Below are 25,373 nucleotides of genomic sequence, written 5' to 3' on the forward strand. Positions count from 1 at the left end.
ATCCAAATATTATAAGATTCCACATGTACAAATCACACACTTGACAATGTGGACTAGCTTTGCTAAATCATGAATCCTAAGGGTGTTCAAATGTAGCCAAGCTTGGTGAAGATGTGGGATGCAACACTTTGCTACAATGAACTTTGGCACATTTGACATCAAAGATTATATCAAATCAAGGTGCACGAATGTCTACGTACATAAATGACATGTCCATTGTCATCACTCCATCTAAGGTCTATCTATAAAAGTTACAGAATTTCAACTAAAAAGCATGAAGGCTAAGAGAGCATATATCAATACAATGGAGTAAATAACTCACATGAAACTCTCAAATTAAATTGTAGTTCTTGTAGATAAGATTTGTGTTGACAAGATGAGCTAGATAGATGAGTTGTGTATTCAAAGACTTTGAATGTAGATGGAGTATTCTCATGGAAGCTTTATATAAGTCTTCCAACAAAACATAGATGGAATGACTCCCAAAGTGTAGATGGGTTTTCTCATGCAAGCTATAATTCTTCCTAAAAAAGTACATTAAACTCTAAGCCCTTAAAAAGCAAATAGTCAAGCGCTTCATAGCTCTAACTCTTAAAACCTATTTGACTATCCTATTGTTCATACAAGTTTGAAAATCCATTGAAGTGATGTTAAGACACACAAGCCAATAATGTCCCCAAGTAGAAGAGTTGAAGCTCTTCTCAATTGTCATGACTTGTGCAACCAATAACCAATCACATCCATAGAGCTCTATGCAATTATCTAAAATATCGTGCCACTTCAAACTCATAAATGAGCTTACATCACTACCTAAATCAATATCCTTTGAAGACTTGTAAGTAGTAGGAATTGTGAAAGGCATGACTAGCAAGTCAGATGAATTGATTCACTACTCAATACAAGAGTACCAACAAAACATATCTAAGAGCAACTATACAAAAGGTGCATTGTTTGCAAAGATGCATAATGTAATTCGAAGGCAGAAAAGTTTTTTCTGCAAGCCTAGACAAAGCCTAAAACAACAATCTACGGTCACCTACAAAGAGCAAGGTCCATATCATTAGAGTCACAAGCTAGGTCACATTGCAATAGCAAGCCTTAAAATGCCATTCGATAGATGCATTAGAAGCATTGGTCAAGGAGGACCAACAAAACATATCTAAGAGCACATATACAAAAGGTGCATTGTTTGCAAAGATGCATAATGTAATTCGAAGGCAAAAAAGTTTTTGGTGCAAACCCTAGACAAAGCCTAAAATAGCAATCTACGCACCTTTTGTTTGCAAAGATGCGTAATGTAATTCGAAGGCAAAAAAGTTTTTTGTGCAAAGCCTAAAATAGCAATCTACGGTCACCTACAAAGAGCAAGGTCCATATCATTAGAGTCACAAGCTAGGTTACATTGCAGTAGCAAGCCTTAAAATAGCATTCAATAGATGCATTAGAAGCATTGGTCAAGGGAGGCACATCGAATTTTCAATGTTTTCCAAAACATGGAAGAGGGGTAACTCTCAAGCTCCAATTCTTGTCTCTCATATTTTGTATCACTCTTCTATACACATTCATGGCAACAAAAAAACTTTCACAAACTTCCCAACAAGTTACATACACATTGATGTTCAGGGAAAAAAAACCTTAAGAATAAGGTGATCAATTCACATCTCATAATGTGGCCCAATGGTTGATTTTCTTTATGGAAATGAAAAACATTTTGAAATATTTCTTCTTGTCTCTATGTAAATGCTAAATGCAAACAGCAAGATGAAAATGCAAAACACAAAACACGACTCATTGATGAGTTAAATCTTGAGTGCACAATAGCTGAACAGTGAGATTTTGAAACAGATAAGTTATATCTGCACGGATCATGTAGACCTTTTCTAAGTTCCATACCTTTCCAGTCAAAAAGCTGCATCATTATTTTGGTTTTCAGTTCTTCAACACATGCATCACTTGACATTCTGGAATAAAGCATTCAATTACATTTTGGATCCATACAGAGATGTGTGCTACCAAAACCAATGAACTTAAGTCCACGCACACAGGAATGCTTGTGACAATCCACTTTCTGGCTTAATTAAACTTCATATTTCCAAGTCTGACTCTTTGAAATTTTGACAAAAAAAAAACTAACGAGCTTTCATCACTATATACCTTCCAGTTGTATTAGAGGAAATACATTCGACTCATTAGCGGGTATGCGCTCAGGGAAACTGTATGAAGTTACTGGGCCACATCAACGCCCACTGCTGGATTTTCCGATTCAGCGGGAAGGTGCAAAACTAGTAAGGGAAACCCCTCTTCCTCCTTCCCACATACAAAAACAAAAAGACAACCAAATTTGGACTATCACTATAATAAGCAGTCTCCCAATTACATTAGCTAGCCAAATTTTTAACAATCTATGGACCTTGGTAATGAAACTCTCCTTGCCTCTGCTACCACCGTCACTATTGGTAACCCAACTCCCTGTTGATTCACACTCTGCAGAGCATATGCACTCTTAATCCAGAATCAACATCACAACCCTGATCATCCATCCAAGCCATAGTCACAAGTAAACCATCTGTCTTCATCATAATTTCGCTCTAAACTCTGACATTGAAATAGTCAGCATCAAAATGATGCACCCTAACATAGCCATCTTCGCCTCCACTTGAAAAGCTGTCAAAACGCAAAAGACGGCCTCATTTAGTTCCTCCCCTGAGAAATTTGCTGCGACAAACTCCTGAAGACTATGACTACGCTAACCATCAGATCAATTATCTGTGTCCAGCCTCTCTCAAGTTCAACTCAAAAGCACCACATGCTTTTCCAGACTTCTAATCCAAAACAGGGGCTAGAAACGAAAAAGAAAAGGTTACAACATCGCAAAACATACCCTCTGCCATCAGGATTGAAAGCAAGAGCATTGATTGGACCAAAGTGCCCCTTTACACCACCAATTTCTTCCTGGTAAATCTGTCAAGTAGATTCCAATCATTACACTCTTAGGTGCACGTGAAGGGATATTAAAATGCCTGAATCCTACTATAGCAAAATTTTGCCTTAAAAGCAGTGGAAATGTAAACCGCTATTCTCACCTTATGGAAGAATGTTGCTTCAAATTTGCCTGCTCTGCGGTCACTTGTTGTCACTTGAGAAGCATCTTGGCCTCCGCCTATGACTACCTGAATCATTGTTTAGCATGGGAACACTAAGCATTTGATCTAACAGAAACATCCTAAACATCGTCACCAAACTACTACTCTCATTTACAGATCAGGTACGAAATTACTTCTCTATGGTCATAAATATCATTGTGAAGCAAACAAGCATAGCCCTAGCCCTCAAACTCAATACATGAGAATAAGTCATTTGAGTAATTCCGCTCCATACACTCACAAAGCTTCAATTTGTGAAAGTCAAAACATGAGGGAAGAACTACATGCGACAACATTTCTACCTAGTATCCCCAAAATCAGTACTCACAAGGACTTACTAAAAATGGAAAACATCAAACAAGTCCCACATCTATCCTATGCAGACCAGTTAGTAATTCGTTTAATTTCAGCCTCACTCTGCAAACTTACAAAATAAGCTTACACAAATCTAAGTCAATTTTGTCTTCATGCCTTTACTAAGCTTCAATCAATAAAGAGTGAACTTCATGCTATAACATGCCTACTCACTCATCAGGACCAAGTCCCAGTCATACATGGCTAAAAACTTCCAGCAATACACTCAGTTCTTGTAGCCTCAGGACAGAAGAAATGCCCAGAGCTTGACTACCCTTGGCATTTGACACCAGAATCCCACATGCATTGAGAGCAAGATTGATGAAATCGTAACATGAAAATCATTCATGAATATGCCTGAAAAGTAGCACCAACCCTGCTAGCAACCGTGAAGCAATAGCAACACAAATCATGAATATATTGTGTTCCTCGTGGCTTCTAGAAGCAATAAACTTGCACAGGAACAATACGACCTCCAGTGTGCTATGCTCATTTTGTACTGATGCATTGATACCCACCCTTCAAGCAACTCACTGAAAAAGTAAGATATCATTTAAGCCTCACTTACATGATCAAGAAGGGGAGAAATGGCTACAGCATTCACAGGTCGTTCTGTAGCATATGTCTTCAGCAGTTTCAGTGTCCTTATATCCCATAGCTGAAATGGCATGTTAGCAACAACGTGCTCTATTAGATGAGGGAAACATTCAACAGGAAAAATCACATAAGCTTCCAGAAGCTGATATAATGGAACCATAAGGAAACCCAAAATGACATCTACCTTTGCAGTCTTATCACTTGAACCAGTGATAAAATGTGATCCATCAGCAGACTTTGCTAGAGAAGTCACACCCTTTAAATGCCCTGTTTCTGGATCACTTTCTTTCAATAGCTTGCCAGTCTGAAGGCACATACAGGAATAACTCAGAATAATCCAAGAATATAAACAATAGAAATTTTTTTGGGAAGGGGGGCTGCAGAGGTGCAAGGGGGAAGGACAGAGGGCAGGGGAAGAAAGGGAGGGGACATATATATGGGTCTACAAACGGCAGTAAGCACGGCAGTCAACACTTATTTTGATAAGCACACCTGGGCATCCCACATCCGAACAACAGAATCCTCGCCAGCACTGATGATGGTCTTATTGAGTGGGCCCCATACAACTCTATTGATTCTACCTTGAGGTCCTACAATCACGAGGAGAGAGTCGTTGTCCTCTGCACACCAAAATCAGTCAACTAATCACTCCAATGTGTTTTAGTTTCATGCAAAACTATTATTGAGACACCATAGACCGAAAGACTAAGCACAATCTATACAAAAGTATTTATGCTTGTGTGTGCGCGCGACACAGAAGAGCATATTAAGTGCAAGCATGCCCATGCGATCCGTGCAGGGGTGCATGATGTGTGTCCCACAAGCATATACCTAGATAAGTCCAAAAACATGGCAGAACTTTTCATTAAAACAAAAGTGGCAAGCATCGTTTTCACCACAAAGCCAAAAGGTGGGGTCAGGCCATTGAAGGGTTCAGAAATCCCCACATCATGCTTCTGCTAGAGCAAACTTGGTCACAATGAAGGCTAGCACTTAAACAAAATGCTCGGCTTGATTATCAGTCTTATCAGTCTGGTCAAAAGCTTGCCTGCATGAACGTGTAGCCTCTATAACAAGAATGTAACCTTGTCAAAGTGCAACTAAGCAACTATTGTAATAGGTGCAAGTGATGCAAGCGATGCATGTCATCCCCCTCTTTTTTGCAAGGGTTGGCTTGCTATCCAACCGGATTAGTTTTCATGTTAATGTACCTAGAGCTCCATAGATAGTTGGCCTGAAGAGTGCTAAGGTTGGAAAATGTTGCAATTAGGAAGGAAAACATGAGGAGTGCTCAACATAGAGCACACTTTTATGCCAATCAAAACATGCCAAGGGATTTATTTAAGAATCCCCAAAGGACCCTCGAGGTAAGAACATTGACATGGTTTATTGCTGTGGTCCATACTTAAAATTAATGATGTGGCCTATAAGTTGCAATTGCCTAATCTTACCAAACCAAAGCTTCTTGAACCTTCTAAATTATCAAAATAATAGGCCCATTGAGGCCGGTGACTCCCTAATGACGCCCATGCATGGGAGAGGTTAAGCAATATGGGACACATAGCCTTGTCAGAGATGAATCCCTACAGAGGATATCCCGCAAAACAAGAGACTGATAGAGCGCCCCAGGAATGGACGCAGAAGTATGTAGGGCTGCCTTTCCAGCCTTATAGCCAGGTCTTGCTGGCCCCCTTTGCTGGCCTGCCTGCCCATGTGGCCATAGCCACTACCCCAAGCTTATCCAGCCCTGGTCGGGTCCTTTTCCTGGCCTATTAGATGCTCCATGCAGGCTCCAAGCATTCCGTCATCAGTCCACCTCTGTCAAGCCTCTATCTGTGTCATGTGCACGGATTGGTATCTGACGTGTACTAGGTACACAAGACTAGCTCAGGTAACCTGGGGAGGCTTAGAGCTAGGCAGGCTTGATTCTCGGGTTGAGTGCCAAGGGTACGAACCAGTTATGGGTCTTCGCTATTTTTGGCGCTTGGGGCCCGAGTCTATAAAAGGGACCTAGGGGTTCAGTTCTTGGGTAGCCGATGGGAGCAAGTTTCGTTCCCAGGTGCTAGGTCTGATCCTGGATTGAGTCGCGAACGCGCGCCTGCATCTTAGCGTAGCCCAAGGCCCAGTAGCAGATCCCAAGCTTCACAACGCCACCTGGTGGTATGGGACACCAGGCTGGTTTGGATCAAGATGGGAGTTCGTGCCAGTAGCTCAGCTCGTGGCTCGGAGAGGACATCTCCTGATTCAGGATCACATCCCGTAGATGTCATGGTTGGGTGGTGAGCAACCTGCTCAGTTTCCTCACGTTGTGTGTGTTCTTGTGCTTGCTTGCAGATCAGAGGTTTCAGGAGTGCTGGGACGTGTCAGTTGGTATCATATGTCATGTGCACAGATTGGTATCTGACGTGTACTGGGTACACAAGACTAGCTCAGGAAGCCTGGGGAGGCTTAGAGCTAGGCAGGCTTGATTCTCGAGTTGAGTGGCAAGGGTACGAACCAGTTATGGGTCTTCGCTATTTTTGGCGCTGTGAAGCCTGTGATCTGCTACTGGGCCTTGGGCTACGCTAAGATGCAAGCGTGCATCCGCGACTCAATCCAGGATCAGACCTAGCACCTGGGAACGAAACTTACTCCCATCGGCTCCCCAAGAACTGAACCCCTGGGCCCCTTTTATAGACTCGGGCCCCAAGCGCCAAAAATAGCGAAGACCCATAATTGGTTCGTACCCTTGCCACTCAACTGGGACGTGTCAGGGGACACCTCCGGATTGTCTTACTTATTCTAAGACAGCATAAGCTCTATGCCAAGATGAGTAAATGTGACTTCTTTATGAAGGAGATCATTTACTTAGGACACAAAATTTCTTCTAAAGATATTAGCATTGATCTCGATCATAGTCACAAGAAACGTTTCGTCCGTTTCGTTGTTTCGAGGTTTCGACAGGTTTTGTCTTGTTTCGTTTCGAATCATCGGACGAAACGGATAGGTTTCGAAATGATACTTGATATATACAAGGATAGGGACAGATAAGACATGTTATATTCAAGTTTAGAGTGAACAAAGAGAAATACAAGTGTCAAGTGACAAGTCCTTAGTCAAGACACCCAGTGTCTAGCCTCTAGGTAATCCAAAACACAAACACATTCAGGAATCAGAATTCAAGTCTCCTTTCTCAAGTTTCAAATTTAGACCAATTAATATTTATGGAGTCAAAACTTAAAAGCATATTGACATTGGACATTGGATTCTAGCATCTAGAGTCTAGAGATATGAACATCATTGATTCATTGAAATTTGAATCTAGATATATGAGTCATTACTTTCCAAAATGTCAAGTAAATATAAGTTCCCAAAATAGACATATGAAATAATAAGTTCCCAAAGTGACGAGTTGTAAGCTCAAACTTCAAAGTTCCAAAAATGAGTAGCATGAGTGATAACAAATCATAATTTGAAACTACTCAGTGCTCACTACTCTCTCTACCAAGTTCACTATCACTATCTGCATCTTCATCTGTGGATTCTGTGCCATCGGAACTCTCTTCCTCCTCTACCCTTGCTACCATCTCCTCAAAGGAATCACTACTATGACCACTAGTAGCAAGGGTACGACCACGATCTCGTCGGCATCTATAACAGCGTGGTGAAGATGAAGTGCCAATGCTTGCAATCAAGGGTGGTGCACTAGTAGATGCTTGTGCAATAACCCTTGATTGCGAACGTGTGACACGTCGAAAGCGTGCCTCATCCTCTCGAAGGAAATCATATGCTATATCCTCATCGCTGCGCCTTTGGATGAATGATATATCAATATTCTCCCCTCGAGCCAAGCCTTGCTCAAGCTTTCTTAGAACTTCAGGATCAACCTCTTTCACCTTCCAATGTAACACTTCAGCCCCTTCAGCCCCACTGGTACTTTCTTTGTCTTTGAACCGCTCCAAGAGACGAAGGTTGGCATTTACATAGACCAACCTATCAAGCTGTGATGTGCTCAATCTGTAACATGATACATGATTACATCACATAAAACGTAAATATTTTGAACTAAAACAAGATTGAAAATGCATCTAGAATCTAGATTCTAAGTAGTCATGATTCGTAAAATTGGAGAAGACTCAAGACTCAAGAAATGCATCCAACCATTCATAACTTATAAGTTGGATTACCTATTTCTTTTCTTAGTATGGATGTCCGCACATATGCTCCATATGCGCTCAGCTGATCCACTAGTACAATCCTGTGATAAAACTCGAAGAGCTAATCTTTGCAAAGTGGGAGTAAGTCGCCCATTTATCTCCCACCATGATACAGCAAATTTCCTTTGCTCTAGACTCATAGCCACATCTCGCCTGAATTGGCTACGGTCATGAACATAGAGAACAGACTCTCTTTCAATCCTATAAGTTGAGTCATGGACATTGCTTTAGTGTTAGATAGGAATTAGGATAATGATTCATGAAGTAGACTTTAAAGGCATGCATGCCAGAGTCAAAAGAGGTTGCAAGTAAAAGCTAATTGATCGTACAATATACTAGAGTCTAGAATTAAGAATCAAGATACTTAGAAGTTAGTACTCACATTCCTTGCTCTTCAGAGGGGATAACTGTATCCACATAGGATGTCCATCCATTCATAAGAACAATATCGGACCAATGACTTTCCTGCTTGTACAATGGATGCACCATGTAGGAAACAATATGGATTGGTTTATGAAACCAGTTCCATCTTTTTGTCCATATGGCACGAAGATCATCCGCCCTGTAAATTGCAATATATTAAATTTCAATACTATGTATAAATAAACATTCTCTAAATTCTATGTAGTAGCTCATGAGTCATGATAGAATCACTAAAGAGTTTGCATACCTATGACTTGAGAGAGATCTACAATTGAGCATACTCTCTTTAAGCATTTGCATGTAGTGATAAAGATGACTCATTGTACTTCCCTCATGGTCAAATAATCTTAAAATGAAGTACAAAGGTGCAATGGCAGCCTTTATGGCTGCAGCTTCTTCCCAAAACATACTGTCCAAGATGTATGAAGTGATTGTACATGCCTCTGCTTTGCGGCTTCCTCTCCAAGCTTCCCACTCTTCACTACAAACGAGACGCCTAAGCGCATCTTTCGTTTGTGTCATCCTACAAGTTTAGGACAAGTTAAGAATCAAAATTTGAATACATAAGTATTAAGAATTGAAAATTGAAATTAACTCTCAATTGCTAGCTAAAAAAGGATGTTGACTTACCTTTGAAGAACAAGAAAGAGATAGCCAAATCTTGTCTTAGATGGCTTCACAAGATCATACTTGCATACTGCTCTGAAAAGAGCTAATGCAATGCTCTTTCTTGTTATGAACTTGATGATTTGGCTTGCTTTATTAAGAGTAGATTGCACCCAATCCAACTTGGCAATGTCCTCCATCATCAAGTCCATCAAGTGAGAAGCACATGGAGTCCAAACAATGCTTTTATAATCTCTCTCAACCAATTCTCCCATCTTGGCACAATTGGAGCCATTGTCAGTAATAATTTGGACCACATTTTCTAGCCCAACCTCCTCAATGGCATTTTTAATGTGTCCATAAATCCATTCCCCAGTGATACTCAAGCCAGGGGTGGAGGCATCAACTACACGAAGTAATGTAGTGCCAGCACAAGATGAGACCAAGATATTTATCATGTGGCGCCGCCGCTGGCCACATTGCCAAGTCACAAGAATCAAGATCCATAAGTAAATCATACATTTGTTGTTAATACTAAAATCAGCCACCACAAATCTTACCAAAGAGTCAAGACTCAAGAGTCAAGAGTGAAGGGTTGTACTTATAACTTACAGTGTCACTCCATCCATCTGACACGATGCTACAACCATATCGCTCCCAACAAGCTCTCAAACCCACAAGCTCCTCTTGAATCTGCCTCACTTGGTTTGTCAAGTGTGTAGTTCTCAAGGACTCACAATTTGCTGGTTGTAGACCTGTAGCTCCTGCTGCGGCTGCTGCCACAAGTGCACGATGGAACTTTTGGTATGCTGGACATCGAGCTATGTTGAAAGCAAGGTTGCATTGATAGAAGAAACGATGCTCAGCTATTTGAGCCTCTTGCTTCAACTTTGGAGCAAAGCTAGCATCAAGGGTGATTTGGCGCCTTGGCAGGTCTCTTCCCCTCTTTCTTGTTGTTGCAGCCTTGAGATGAATATGGGAGGATGTTGGGATCCTCTCATGACCCACAGCAACACTAACAAAGCTTGATGAATGTGGAGAAGCCACAACATTCGAGGGAGCTTCATCTGCATTGACATTGGGTAAAGACTCACCAATGTTAGAAGACTCCGGGGTGATATGAACTTGGGAAGAAGCCCCAGTATTACTTTGAGAAGACACTTGAACTGAGGTTCTTGTTGAAGTAGAGGCCCCTCTTTTCAGCGCTTCACTTTCCTTGGCTTCTTGCACCTTCCCATCAATTATCTCCGAAGGCAAAGGTAGAAGGAGCAATGACCGGACCTCTTCAAACTTTGATGGCAATCCACCATGGGCCAAAAAAATACCTTCTGGAACATGAGTGCAGCCATGTGTTCCTTGAGCTCTCTCCCAAATGTAATGTGCCTTCACCCGGTTTGATGCTCCTCGAATTGTTTCCCCACAATACTTGCAAACCACACATTTTGTGCCAGAAGTACCATATTTGCTAATGAGAACTGAATCTTGCCAAACATCACGCTGAGTGGGAGACTTGCGAGGAGGCATGATGGAGAAGGCCTTGAAATTTGGGAAGAAACAGAGAATTGGGGCAAATTGGGCTGTTGCTCCTTGATCCAGGTGCTGCTCCTTGAGCAGAACCAAAAAACAGCAGCAACAAAGGGGATGGTGGGCAGGACTGTCGATGGCAGCAGGCTGCAGGCCCTAGGCGTGGACGGTCACCGGTAGGAGTCGAATGATGAATCTCGATTGCAGCTTGTAGATCGTTGATGGCGTCAGAGCGTGGGAGTCGATTGCAGGCCTTGTGATAGTGGTAGCTAGCAGCAGCTAGCTTGAGCCTTGCAAGCAGCCTGCAAGTCAAAGGAGCAGCGGTAGTGCTGGGCTGCAGGTCAACGCCGAATGGAGCAGCGTCACGAGCTACAAGCTCACGTGAGCGCTCACCGTAGGTAGCATAGGGAGCAGAAGCGGGCAGCGGACTAGCAACAAATTCAGGCGGGAGGATCGCAATCGATTCGCGAAAGGCACAAACAAAAAAACGGGCGAAATCGCCATTTTGAGATTTGGGCGAAACACGCGTTTCGTTGGGAGCGTTTCGAATTGTTTCGAAACGTTTCGGCACGAAACGTTTCGTCCTGTTTCGACAGGACGAAACGCGTTTTCATGTGACTATGATCTCGATCGTATCCAGAAGGTTTTAGAATGGCCTATCACTCAAACTGTGAAACAACTTCGTTCTTTCTTAGGATTTACGGTATTTCTACGAAAGTCTGTGCATGATTATTCACATATCACGGCACCCCTGACAAACATATTGAAAGGTCGTGGACGCAGATCTACCCAGCCGATCTCTTGGAATGATGCATTGAACAAGGCTTTTGAAACCTTGAAGTTTTCTATCAAGGAAGCACCCGTTCTTGCATTACCCGATCCTACCCGGCCTTATGTTTTAAAGGCCGATGCGAGTGATTTTGCGATTGGGGCAGCTCTTTTCCAAGAGGGCAGACCTATAGCTTTTGAGAGTAAAAAGCTAGACGACACCCAATATCATTGGCCCACACTAGAAAAGGAACTTTATGCGGTAGTGTATGCCCTTAAGGTTTGGAGACACTACTTGTATGGTTCGAAGACTCTTGTATTGACTGATCATCAGTCAATTAAGTATGTGTGTGATGGGTCTGAATTGAGGGGACGGAAAGCTAGATGGGCAGAATTAATGCAAGATTTTGATTTTGAAATACGTTATCAAAAGGGTTCGTTGAATAGCGTGGCGGATGCCTTAAGTCGAGTCAAATTTGTAAATGCTCTCAGTTCTTATTGGCAGAGAGCCCATGATGGGAGCTCCATGGTTGACCAGGACTCAGGGATTGTGCCACCTACGGTACAGGCGGCGGGAGGCCAGTGGATGATTAGGAACGGCTTGCTGATCCAGAATGGAAAGATTTGTGTGCCAGACGTTCTGGAACTTAGGTCCAAGATTCTCTGGGAGTGTCATGATGCTCCTAGTGCTGGACATCCGGGTATACATCGGACTCTGTCTCTAGTGAAGCATACCTTTTATTGGCCTAAGATGCGTGCATTTATTGAGAACTATGTAGTAGGTTGCCGGGTTTGTCAGGTTACTAAGGCAGAACGCCTTAGAAGCGCGGGTTTATTACAGCCATTACAAATTCCAGGTGATAAATGGAAAAGTATTTCCATGGATTTTATAACTCGTTTACCTCGAACGCACAAGGGTCATGACTCCATTTGGGTCATAGTTGATCGTTTGACAAATTGGCTAGATTCTTACTTACTAGAACAACTATTTCAGCTGTTCAGCTGGCTCACGAGTTTGTGGACCACTTGTTTAAGCTGTATGGTTTGCCATCTGACATAGTCAGTGACAGGGACTCAAAGTTTACAAGTAACTTTTGGACACTTGTTTTTGAGAAGTTAGAAACTACTCTAAGTATGAGTTCCTCAGATCATGCACAATCCGATGGCAGTACAGAGAAGGTTAGCCAGTTGGTTGAAGACATGCTTCGAGCATATGTATCTAAGAGACAGTCTTCATGGGAAGATTATCTATCTATGATAGAATTTGCTTATAACAGTGCAAAGCATTCCAGTACTGGTTACAGTTTTTTTATGCTTATGTACGGGTTTCAACCTAAGTCACCAGTTATGGTTGGGTTAAAAGGGATTCAAAATGATGTTGCAAAGAACTTCTTGCAAGACATGCAGGAAATGTTGCAGTTTGCCAAGGAGTCTATTAGAAGTGTCCAAGATCAGGACAGATTTTATGCTAATAGACATCGTTCACCTAGAGAGTTCTCTGAAGCAACGATGGTATATTGGCGAATTCCCAAGGAATCCAAGAGCCTAAGTACATGTTTGGTTCCGAAATTATCCCGCAGATACTGTGGTCCGTTCAAGATCATTAAAAGAATTGGACCAGTTGCATATCGACTAGAATTGGCTCCTGATGTTAAAGTACATCCAGTCTTTCATGTCAGTAGACTGAAAGAAGTCTTGGGTGCGGATGATCAACTTGTTTCTCCTCAAGAGATAATAGAAGTTACAAATTTCACTTTTATTCCACACGAACCTGAGTGTATTCTTGAATTTCGTGACAGACAGATTCGTAATCGAACTATCACGGAATACAAGATCAAGTGAAACGATCGTGTTGAGGAGGATGCAACATGGGAGACATTACAAAACCTCCAAAGAACATTTCCAAGTTTTTTAACGAACTCAGGAGTGAGTTCTTAGAGGAGGGAAAGTATGTCATGTGCACAGATTGGTATCTGACGTGTACTGGGTACACAAGACTAGCTTAGGTAGCCTGGGGAGGCTTGGAGCTAGGCAGGCTTGATTCTCGGGTTGAGTGCCAAGGGTACGAACCAGTTATGGGTCTTCGCTATTTTTGACGCTTGGGACCCGAGTCTATAAAAGGGGCCCAGGGGTTCAGTTCTTGGGAAGCCGATGGGAGCAAGTTTCGTTCCCAGGTGCTAGATCTGATCCTGGATTGAGTCGTGGACGCGCGCCTGCATCTTAGCGTAGCCCAAGGCCCAGTAGCAGATCCCAGGCTTCACAACGCCACCTGGTGGTATGGGACACCAGGCTGGTTTGGATCTTGGGGAGCCGATGGGAGCAAGTTTCGTTCCCAGGTGCTAGATCTGATCCTGGATTGAGTCGTGGACGCGCGCCTGCATCTTAGCGTAGCCCAAGGCCCAGTAGCAGATCCCAGGCTTCACAACGCCACCTGGTGGTATGGGACACCAGGCTGGTTTGGATCTGGATGGGAGTTCGTGCCAGTAGGTCAGCTCATGGCTCGGAGGGGACATCTCCTGATTCGGGATCACATCCCGTAGATGTCATGGTTGGGTGGTGAGCAGCCTGCTCAGTTTCCTCACGTTGTGTGTGTTCTTGTGTTTGCTTGTAGATCAGAGGTTTCAGGAGTGCTGGGACGTGTCAGTCTAGCCCCCAAGTCCTCTGCCACACCTATGCTCTACCCTGGATCTGCTGTTTCCGTACTGTCACACAGGGTTTCTTGCTGCTGACGTGGCTCGTCCTCTGCAGATCTGTCCCAGAGGTTTCCACGTGGCATTGTGCCACTGTTCCATGCTCTCCTACTGCTCCACACAGCCAGGTATGCTTCTAAGATGTCCTGCCCCCATGACAGCCTGTTTGCTGCCCGTGTGGTAGCCCCCTCTCTTTGGTTTTCTCTGTGAGCTTCCTGCCCACTGGCAGGCTAGGTACTGCCCATGTGGCAGCCTCCCTCATACATGGGCAGCCTCCCTCATCATGTTTTTCCTTCTGGGTTTGCTGCCCACATGGCAACCAGAGAGTTGCCCATGTGACAACCCTACCCCTCAGTCCATCTCCTTACAGATGGGGAGGTGACTTCTCCAACAAGCCTTACCGCATACATGTGTTTATTGCACCATCAATTCCAACACCTTCTTCTTATATCATGATTGCCAAATCAAAAACTTGCCGAGTTCTACCATTGGCTGAGTATGAGTCCCAATAATATCTCATCCAAAAATGACAACCTAGATACGAAACGATTACAACAAAAGTTGGGTATAAGATAATATAATCAACGGATGGAAAAAAAATAGAGGTGAAGAAGCACAAATACAATGCGTGTACAAACATTAATGACATTGGAAACGTTTCAAAAACATCACTTACAAATAGGAAACATGAAAAGTAGGCTTCAATTATAAAGGCATGAGTAACTCAAGGAGGGAAACAAGTTTGGCACTCAACATGTGTTTTATAGGTAGCAGATTTATGATTCTCGTTGCAAATTTTAAAGAGCCTATACAACACTTTTTCCCATACAGGATTGGGATACATGGTCCTCAATATATATACCTTAAGCACCAATGAGTGATGACACTTCCACTCACCGATAGGTGTCTATTGCCTCGACTACAAAAATAGGTTTTGAAAGGCTAGAAGTGGAGTTTGGGTAAAAAGTTTCCTAAAATCTTAGTATACAAGGATGCGCTTGTACCCATGAAAGTGATAAAGCAACAACAACTGAATCAGAACTGCTGCAAGAACAAGACCCTCTGTACCCACAAGAGAAACCAAAAGCAAAGACTAGTATTGCTAGAGGAAAAAAATGACTAAGGAGGAACATGTTCGAGGTGTGGGCCTCAAAGTTAATAATCAAATGAAAAGGAGTGTTGAAGACAAGGAGTATTGAAGAGGAGGATGCAAAACACAATATGTATCAAAAGCCAAGCAAGGCTGTTAATAGAAATGGAGGGGGGAGAATAATACTAGTCAATATCGATGTCAAAAGGAGAATTATTAGAGCAAGAGTGAATGCATTGAAGGTGTATGATGAAAAGAACATACACCAAAATCAAACTTAGGAAAGTAAGACCGCTTGGTAGCTTCCCCCTCGTTTCCCCTCCCCACTCCGAGATCCCCCACCCATTGTTTGACCTAGGTAGGACAGGACTTAGCAAACGACTTACAAATGCGATAAACTACGCGACTACAACAGAACAATGAAATCTTACTAATACCTCACGTAACAAATCATTTAGTTTGGGAGATCGATGGGCATACGACTTATAAAATCTGTGCTGGTAGACAAACTCTGTAAATCAGACTGAAAGCATCAGTCATTTGAAACAACTCGGCAACCGAAAAACACGGTTGAATATCTACTTGCAATCTTACTCAAGGACTTACGTTTAGAACGATCCTTCTCGATCCTTTTCACATGTATAGCGGAGGGTGCTCCCATAAACGGATCGGTACTAATCAGCGCAAGTTTGTCACCCGTGGACAGATCTACAGCCCTGGCTGGAGACTCAAAATTGAAGGAATGAAGCTGAGCACCGGTCTCCACGTCCCAAATCTTGGCCGACTGATCTGCAGACCCTGTGACGAGGCGTGTAGTGTCGCCTGCTCACAAGCACCAGAAAAGCTAAAGAAAAATGTGGGAAGTCTTGGGAAAATCAGCAGAAATCAACGAAAAGGCAACCCTTGGGAGGAAGAAAAGAGGGAGGGGAAGTACGGGAGACGTCGCAGCACCAGACAGCTCCGTTGTGGCCTTTATAGGTGCCAATTCGTTCGCCATTGTGAGAGTACCAAACGGTAGGGGTGTGATCCTTAGCGCAGGAGAAGAGGAGATCGCCATCTCTGTTGTACTTGAGGAACGTAAGGGGCCTTTCGTGGCCCTTCAACAGAATGGGCCTCATCGCTCACAAAGATCAGTAACCCTAAAAATATTCACAAGGCAACTTATAGTGAACTCAGTGAAAAAGATCCTTGGGAGAAAAGAGATCACCCTCCCTCCAACCCTAGGAACTTTTACTTAACCTTAAATAGCCCTGCCCACCTCATGCACCTCACACAATGTGTCTCTGTCTCTGTGTGCCCGTCCTTAGGGTGTTTACATGCTATGGGCGCCCAAGCTCGCCCAACGTTCATCGATTGCATCTCCACCGTGGCAAGCAATCTTGCCCCGTCCATGACCCTTGGGCATGCCCACGATAAATATCCTAAGGACCGGCACACACACCGACATGTGTGAGGTGCTTGCGGTGGGTGGGGCTATCGAAGGTTAAACGTTCCTAGGGCAGGGAGAGCATTTTCAATCTTGCCCATCCATGAACATCCTAAAGACCGGCACACACACACACACCCCCGACATGTGTGAGGTACTTGCGGTGGGCGGGGCTATCGAAGGTTAAATGTTCCTAGGGCAGGGAGGGCGTTCTCAATCTTGCCGTCCATGAACCTTGGGCATGCCCATGATGGGCCAAGTGTGTAAACATCCTATGTTCAAGCCCCCCATCGGCAAGCTCACCCGGCAATTTCCATTTCAGTATAATATAAATAACAATAATAATTAGGCTATCGAAGGTTAAATGTTCCTAGGGCAGGGAGGGCGTTCTCAATCTTGCCGTCCATGAACCTTGGGCATGCCCATGATGGGCCAAGTGTGTAAACATCCTATGTTCAAGCCCCCCATCGGCAAGCTCACCCGGCAATTTCCATTTCAGTATAATACAAATAACAATAATAATTAATATATTACTTTTAATATAACTATCCTTCAGACAACATGGATGATTACCAATAGAAATTTAGGATCCAAAATTAGATTAATAGCAAGAGAATATGTGTCATTGGGCAATAAGCGTGTAAACGACCTTGGCAATTCAGCAATCAATAGTTTGCAAAGAAACTTCTCATCCGTTGGGAGCTTGGTCCCTTTCTTTTTAGCAAAAAAGGTACCATAATGCTACAACCATGCATGGTGAGGCACACATGGTAAGCCCCAAATAATGAAAAAAGAGATTGAGAAGAGAAGGCATCCAATTTTGTCGCATCAAAAGGGAACCTATTGATTCAAGCTTTCAGACTCTCGCTTTGAGATTAAGAGAATTTTCATTGCCAATGGCTCAATCAACCCCCCTCCACACAACTTTATAAGCCTTGCCTTGCGCTTCTTCTCCCAAGTCTTATAAGTGCTAAATTTCAGCAAAATCATCTACATAAGAGAGAGAGAGAGATAGGAGAGAGAGGAGAGGACAGAGAGTGAGGGGGGATAGAGTGTGTGTGTGTGTGTGTGTGTGTGTGTGTGTGCACGTGCGTGTGTGTGTGTGAATGTGTGCATATATATATATATATAATTTTTTATATTTTATAATACTATATTATTATATATTTTATTTATATTTAAAAAATAAAATAATATTATATATATATATATATATATATATATATATATATAATATTGTATTCTCTCTGTGTGTGTGTGTGTGTGTGTGTGTGTGTGTGTGTGTGTGTGTGTGTGTGTGTGTGTGTGTGTGTGTGCACGCGTGTCAACAACATTTACTCTCTCTCTCTCCGCGCGTGGTAGCAGCATGCATGTCATCGTGTCACACAATCTGGCAACTCTGGGTGCCGTTATGCACAGTCTGTTAGCCGTTCTATGTGCCTGTCAATGTGTCAGCCGGTCTGCATCTCTACGTGTCAGTTGGTGACTAGTCAACGGGTTGCACAGTCTGGCATGGTTTTGCATAGTCTCATAGTCTGGACGTGACACAGCGATGGCACGAAAGAGACACCCCTTGGGACCCTGGAACTACATCGTGGTTCACTGCCACGTGCCACGCTCGTGCCTCTGCGCTCAATCCTCAATCATTGCCCCACTCGCACTGTAGTTCTCGCCACGTGTCATAGCATAACTCTCCCAAACCTTCAGGAACCTATTTCGAACCTCCACGAAGCTACCCCTTTCTCTTCCTGAACCTCGCGAATTGCTCCACGTCAAAACCTCTCCTTAAAGAATAGAGAGATGTTTCAGAAAGTTTAAAAATGAAAATAGCTCCCTAATACTACATGATGATCGCAATAGCTTCAAATTTGATTTCATACTTTTTTGCCATGGTTAGTGCTAAAAAGTTAGCCCTCCACAGTATCAGCCCCGTTACCCTAATTGGTGGACACCATCCCCATACCACTCTTCCAAACCCATTCTCAACCAATGGCTATGACCTGCCCCCCCAAGTGGCCTTGGGGGCAGGCGGACCGCATGCCAATGTCGAAACTGGCACGTCACGACATAGGAGATGTATGAGGTCTAGGGGGTCCCCTCGAGCACCCCCAGGGAAAGTTCAATATGAGGATCTAGATAGCATCACTTGCTCTATGAGGACGGCTCCCTTTATTATTACAGAGCGAGTCTAGGGGCTCTATGGGGACAGCCTCTTAAGGCTTTATCACAATGGTAGTGTGACAACAAAAAATGATATTTTGTTTTGAAACCTGTGGGAGGATTTGTGGGGCCCGCAAGGTGACAAAAGCTAGCCGTGGAGACAAAGAATCAAGAAGCGTGACGGAGAAGTTGGTGGCAGGAGACGGCTCTTTGCGGCTACTCTCATTGCGGCTTGTCAATCTTTTGATGTCAACTACTTTATTTCATGTAATCATTAATGTGGGTTTGACACTAATTAGAATAATTAGTGAAAATGATTGCAAATGTGATTATTATGAGTGGAGTGCATCATTGTAAATACCATGGGTATGAATTATAAATACCTTGGTATAGGGATAGAATGGTTTGAGAGATATATTATTTGCTTTGTAATTGGGAAAATAGAAATGAGTCATGTATTTTGAGTGGGCCAGATGACTGCATGGCCTCCATAATGTACTAAAATAATATGGAGAGCACATGCCAAGCACATGGAGGGCATGTGGAGGAGTGTGGAAGAGTGTAAAGTCAAGAGGAATCCTTCTAGAATTCCAAGGTGGTATATGGAGGATGTTGACATATGGAAAAGAGAGGGTCCCTATGGACTCCAAGGGGAAAGACTCTTGACTTTCTCAGTTTTTAAAGAGTCATGAGAATCTTGTGATGGGACACTTGTCAAAATGTGCCCAAAAGGACATTTGATGGTGACCCATATCCTTATGTCACCAGGGGTGAAGAAATTTACTAGCTAAAAATGTAACAAGGTGAAGGAGGGTGAGGATTGCTCTATAAAAGAGACCTCTCTCCTCCCTCTCCAACATCTAGTTCTTCCCTTCGTATTTATGCCATCACTTGTATCTAGCTTTGCCTATCTTTTCCCTTCTCCTTAGAGCATTAGGCTCTCACTTTGTACCCCTCTTCTTGCTTTTGATGTTTTGAATAAAGTTCATGCTTCCTTTTCCTCATCCTTCTTCCATCTCCTCTCTCCTCGCTCTAAAGCTTAGTGTACCGACATGAGTGAGTCATTTCTAGATCTGTGTTAAGGGTATTCTCTACTCCCCTAGGCGACCTCAATTTGCCATGTATCAGGGAGGCTACTTCTCTGCTCAAGGAGATCATTGCCCTTTTCATAACTGTGTCAGGTATGGATAGTTTTGACAGTCTTCCGTAAAATGGTCATAACTTTCTACTCCAAGCTCCATTTTGAATGAAACTTATATCAGAATCTTTGTCTTTTCAAGATCTATCTACTTATGTATTTAGATATTTGTTCCATTTAGTAGAACAAAAGTTATTGTTGTTTGAGTGGTCGGGTCTGTTGTTTGGAGCAATTTTGAGAACCTTTCATAAAACCATCATAACTTTCTGTTCCAAGCTCCGTTTTGAATGAATTTGATATCAGAATCTTTGTCTTTTTGAGATCTATGTTTCCTCCCAACCATCCCATTCAGCCAAATCAGCCCTACCAATTCACGCCTTTCACATCAGTTCACATTGTGTTGACTCAAAAGATGTTCTTCCAACAACGGCTCGCCCTTACTTTTGGGGCTGACCGGTTAGCTCAAATCAATGCTTCCCCTCAGCCTTTCTTATTTCGAATGCTAGAGTACAACCTCACCTTTGACTTCTATATCTTTGTTTTGATCTGAGAAGATAGAGAGTGAGTGTCTCTTTAAGCTTCTTCTAATGCCCAAATCTCTTCTCTCTTCTTCAATTTGTGGGTTGAGACATGACTAAAACCAAACCCCAGTTTTGTGTCACAGTAGTTTAGTGGGAGATGGGTGATTTAATGCCCCCTTTCTTTCAAATTTTAACAACTAAGCAAAGTTTTAAAAGCTTGCAAACTATATACAATGAAACTGCAACATTTTCATTTTAACCTATTAAAATTACTTTCTCAATTTTGTAAAGCCTACAAAATTTTAAGCAATTTAGTACTATTTTATCTAAAAAATATACAAATTCTCAAGAGGGAAACAAGCTTGAAGTCAGTGCTATAGCATGAACAAGAAATCATGAGATTTAGGGCAATGCCAAAATAAATGAGGCATAGACTCCCGCAAGGATAGACATAATATGTCAGCAAGCCAAGAGCAGTCCAAATGGGAGAACTCCAAGCAAGACAAAGGGGGAGTTTGCAAGCCTAGATTCGCTCCTCCACTACTGAGAAGCACATTCATGGACCAAATGTGATTCACATGAGAAAAAACACAAGGAGGAGGCAACAAAATCTTATACAATGAAGCAACCATGAGATCAGCTATAACAGCAAGGAACAACAAGCAGGATCATCTGAGTGAAGGGCCCTCCCTAAGGTGGTTTATGATCTCAAAAGGAGGCACTTGCTGAAAACCATAAAGCATCTACAACAATAAGTGCCCCAGGGGTCTATAATGCCACCCTAGGCCATACTGTTTGATTGTTAACTTTGGACCAAAGAATGTAAGAGCGACAAGGTCCTACAATGCCAAATGGTTGCATAACCATTGTTGACCAGTGGAGGCATTCAGCATGCAAAGACTTTCCAGCAAGAGAATCCCTTCCATTCCATCTCACATAAGAGAGTATGTGTTTCTAATCAAAAAACAAGCTAGTAACTTCAAAATTTTGAAACCCAAGTTTTGTGATCTGTTGAGAAAAGGTTTTTTATGAACACTCCTACTAAGCTCCCTAGGTCAATGGTTTTGTGGGAAAAATGACTTTGTGAAGCATTTCAAGGATGAAAATGACATAAAATTCACATTTTCACCAAATAGTAACATCTATGACGTTGGGAATTAGTGTTCCTCTAAAATCCCTTTTCCCACCATGTCCTTAGGGCTTTACTAGCTCTTACCCCCAACCCCCAAATTGGTGCTTTTGTCTGGTGGTTTGGGCCTTGGATTACCAACACACGCTATAGTAGTTATGGAACATACCATTTTGAGTAAACTAGTAAACCTAAGACCCTAAACAAGTGAACCCAAGACCTTAAACCCAGACCAAGTAAATCCAAAATCCAAACCAAGTAAACCTAGTATCCAAAACAAGTGAACTCAAACCCCATAGGTCAAAACTTGAAACCCAAATCTCATGCCCACTATGTGAGAAGTGTAGCAAAAATTGAATAGAATGGAGAGAGCAAACCAAACCACACAAATTGAGCTAAAAGGGGGAGAGAGAGAGAGAGAGAAAGAGAGAGACTGCAAGGAATCTCAGGAAAAACCCTCTAAACTATTGGGAAAACCTCCACTATGAGATAATGAACAACAAGTGAGGGGGGGGCTATAAATAGTCATTCCACTCCCCCTAACTCAGCTGATGTAAGCAGGCTGCCAACCATGTGCCCTAGATGGGCCGACTGACTGCCTCATGGGGCCGACCCCCTCTTGCCATGTGAAGAACTATCATGTAGCCATATAAGAGGGTCACTCCCTTGCCTCAAATAGGCCGATCAAGCAGCTTAGGTGGTTGACTAGCGAGTCAGTCCACCTCTATCATAAATAGCCTACTAGAGCCTGGTAGCTACCATAGGACCATACAAACAACCCCTTTGCCAACCCCCAACACTCGCGATCTAGCTTGCAACCCCTCTTGGGCACACACACTCCAATGTGTCTCCACATTGTGTTATCAAAGCTTGCCCTCAAGACCCCGATCCATGTTGTAAATAGAGCTACACTGGCCCAGACAGATCTGGTTTCCCTTTAACAAACATACCATTGTTGTATGGCCTTTGGATAGGTAGAATTGATCCAGAAGAGGTTGGATACACTACCTAGTACTTGGCATAGGCTCATGCCCCAACCCTACCCACACTATGCTAACCTCATAAGAGGGTGGGCACACCCACAATAGTCCCTCACTCATGACCTAGCCTAACCATGGTACATCAAGAGATGCTGACCTCCAACACCCCCTCTCAACTTTTGGATTTAACATCATCTCTAGGGAGATGGGTATGCCATTGGAACAATTGAAGGGATCCACTAAGTGAAGTTTTGTCATTGAAGACTGCCAAAGCTTGAGAGATCTCAACAATAGAAGCGAAATGGAAGAAGGTGAGAGAGAGAGTCAGAAGAGAGAGTCACACAAGTTTTGGTGGGTGCCGAACACCCTAATCTTCCATGTCATCCATATATATATGTATGTTTTAGTATTGTACATAATTAGGGTTAAGGTACATTGGCCTTTAATGCCCATAACCTCCCACTTAAAGGCCAATGTGCCTTTAAGGGAGAACAACCAGTGGACATACTATCCAATGCCCATCAATACACAATAATACTCAAATCGCTAACTAGGTAAACTCTTCGTCAGCATATCTGCAGGGTTATCATCCATATGAACCTTGACAATCTCTATGTGCTTGTCCTCAAATACCTCCCTGATGAAATGTTACCTGAACTCAATGTGTTTAGTCTTTGCATGAAAGACCAGATTCTGTGCTAGCTGAATAGAACTCAAGGAATCACTATGCAATGTTGGTACATCTGTATGAATCCCTAAATCTCCCACTAGCTGATCAAGCCATATAGCCTCCTTGCAACCCTCTATGGCTGCAACATACTCGGCCTCTATGGTAGACAAAGCAATGCACTTCTGTGCGCGAGACATCCATGACACTGCACCACCTGCAAAGGCAAACACATAACCAAAAGCAGATCTCCTGCTATCCACATGCCCTACATAGTCTAAATCTGTGTACCCAAGTACACGTATCTCTTCTCTGCCAAAGCAGATACACATCTCCTTGGTACCCTTCATGCACCTCATGATGCACTTAATTGCCTCCCAATGCCTCTTTCTTAGATTAGCCATATACCAACTAGCAACTCCCATAGGTAATGTAATGTCCGGTCTAGTAGCTATCATAGCATACATAAGACTCCCCAATCACTAATGCATAAGGAACCTTGGCCATCATGGCCCTCTCCTCATCTAAGTTGGGACTATCTTCCTGACTCACTTTCACATATGGAGGCAATGGAGTACTTACTGCCTTCCCCCCCTCCATATTGAAACGTTGCAACACTTTTCTAACATACTCCTTCTGTGAAAGCCAAAGGAGTTTCCTACTCTGGTCACGCGTGATGCACATACCAAGAATATGACCTATGAGAGTGCTCTCAACGGAAGCAAGAACGGAAGAAGAAGAGAGAGAGAGACAGAGAGCCACAAGTTTTGGTGGGTGCAGAACCACCCTAATCTTCTTTTTCATTCATTTATATATGTGTTTGAGTATTGTACATAACCGGGGTTAAGGCACAGTGACCTTTAACCCCCACAACCTCCCACTTAAAGGACAATGTGCCTTTAAGGGAGAACAACTAGTGAGCATACTATCCAATGCCCATCAATACACGACAATACTCAAACCGCTGACTATGTAGACTCTTCGTCAGCATATCTGCAGGGTTATCATCTGTATGAACCTTGACAAGCTCTATGCGCTTGTCCTCAAGTACCTCCCTGATGAAATGGTACCTGACCTCAATGTGTTTGGTCTTTGCATGAAAGACCGGATTCCGTGCTAGCTGAATAGCACTCATGGAATCACTATGCAATGTCGGTACACCTGTATGAATCCCCAAATCTCCCACTAGCCGACGATCAAGCCATAAAGCCTCCTTACAACCCTCTGTGGCTGCAACATACTCAGCCTCTGTGGTAGACAAAGCAACGCACTTTTGTGCACGAGACATCCACGACACTGCACCACCTGCAAAGGTGAACACATAACCAGAAGTGGATCTCCTACTATCCACATGCCCTGCATAGTTTGAATCTGTGTACCCAAGTACACGCATGTCTCCTTTACCAAAGCAAATGCACATCTCCTTGGTACCCTTCATGTACCTCATGATGCACCTAACTGCCTCCCAATGCCTCTTTCCTGGATTAGCCATATACCGGCTAACAACTCCCACTGCAAATGCAATGTCTGGTCTAGTAGCTATCATAGCATACATAAGACTCCCAACTGCTGATGCATAAGGAACCTTGGCCATCATGGCCCTCTCCTCATCTGATTTGGGACTATCTGTATGACTCAGTTTCACATATGGAGGCAGTGGAGTACTCACTGCCTTCCCCCCCTCCATATTGAAATGCTGCAATACTTTTGTAACATACTCTTTTTGTGAAAGCCAAAGGAGTTTCCTACTCCGATCACGCGTGATGCGCATACCAAGAATATGACCTGCAAATCCCAAATCCTTCATATCAAAGGCCTCATGCAACTTGGCCTTTAATGCATCTAGCTCATAAGTATTCTTGCTAGCCAATAGCATATCATCCACATATAGTGCCAGGATTATCAGGCTACTATCCTTAGCCCGTTTAGTGTAGAGGCAGTGATCAATTTCACTCCTTCTA

General features: G+C 43.0%; 2 protein-coding genes across 3 annotated transcripts; both read right to left on the reverse strand.

Annotated features, from left to right (window-relative positions):
- Positions 1 to 1,959: 1,959 nt before the first annotated feature.
- On the reverse strand, positions 1,960 to 16,606 carry LOC147883461 (eukaryotic translation initiation factor 3 subunit I-like). Of its 2 annotated transcripts, XR_015543790.1 has the most exons (9): positions 16,326 to 16,606; positions 15,998 to 16,213; positions 4,587 to 4,714; positions 4,279 to 4,398; positions 4,066 to 4,155; positions 3,084 to 3,170; positions 2,882 to 2,961; positions 2,155 to 2,664; positions 1,960 to 2,082 (listed from the first exon to the last, which is right to left on the reverse strand). XR_015543790.1 is itself a non-coding variant. In XM_087399715.1 (8 exons), the coding sequence occupies exons 1-8, from the start codon at positions 16,507 to 16,509 to the stop codon at positions 2,589 to 2,591; spliced, it is 981 nt and encodes a 326-aa protein (XP_087255841.1). In that variant the 5' UTR covers positions 16,510 to 16,606; the 3' UTR covers positions 1,960 to 2,588. The 2 variants fall into 2 exon arrangements, 1 of the variants encoding a protein (XP_087255841.1); XM_087399715.1 differs by having other exon boundaries at positions 1,960 to 2,664.
- Positions 7,556 to 9,235, reverse strand: LOC147883462 (uncharacterized). The gene is made up of 3 exons (XM_087399229.1): positions 8,961 to 9,235; positions 8,261 to 8,491; positions 7,556 to 8,090 (listed from the first exon to the last, which is right to left on the reverse strand). Exons 1-3 carry the CDS (start codon positions 9,233 to 9,235, stop codon positions 7,556 to 7,558), a joined length of 1,041 nt encoding a protein of 346 aa, XP_087255355.1.
- Positions 16,607 to 25,373: the final 8,767 nt, after the last annotated feature.

Source organism: Dipteris shenzhenensis, chromosome 28 (assembly GCF_047967505.1).
Source record: "Dipteris shenzhenensis isolate YYH24624 ecotype China chromosome 28, Dip_SZ_1.0, whole genome shotgun sequence".
Lineage (NCBI taxonomy): Eukaryota > Viridiplantae > Streptophyta > Polypodiopsida > Gleicheniales > Dipteridaceae > Dipteris > Dipteris shenzhenensis.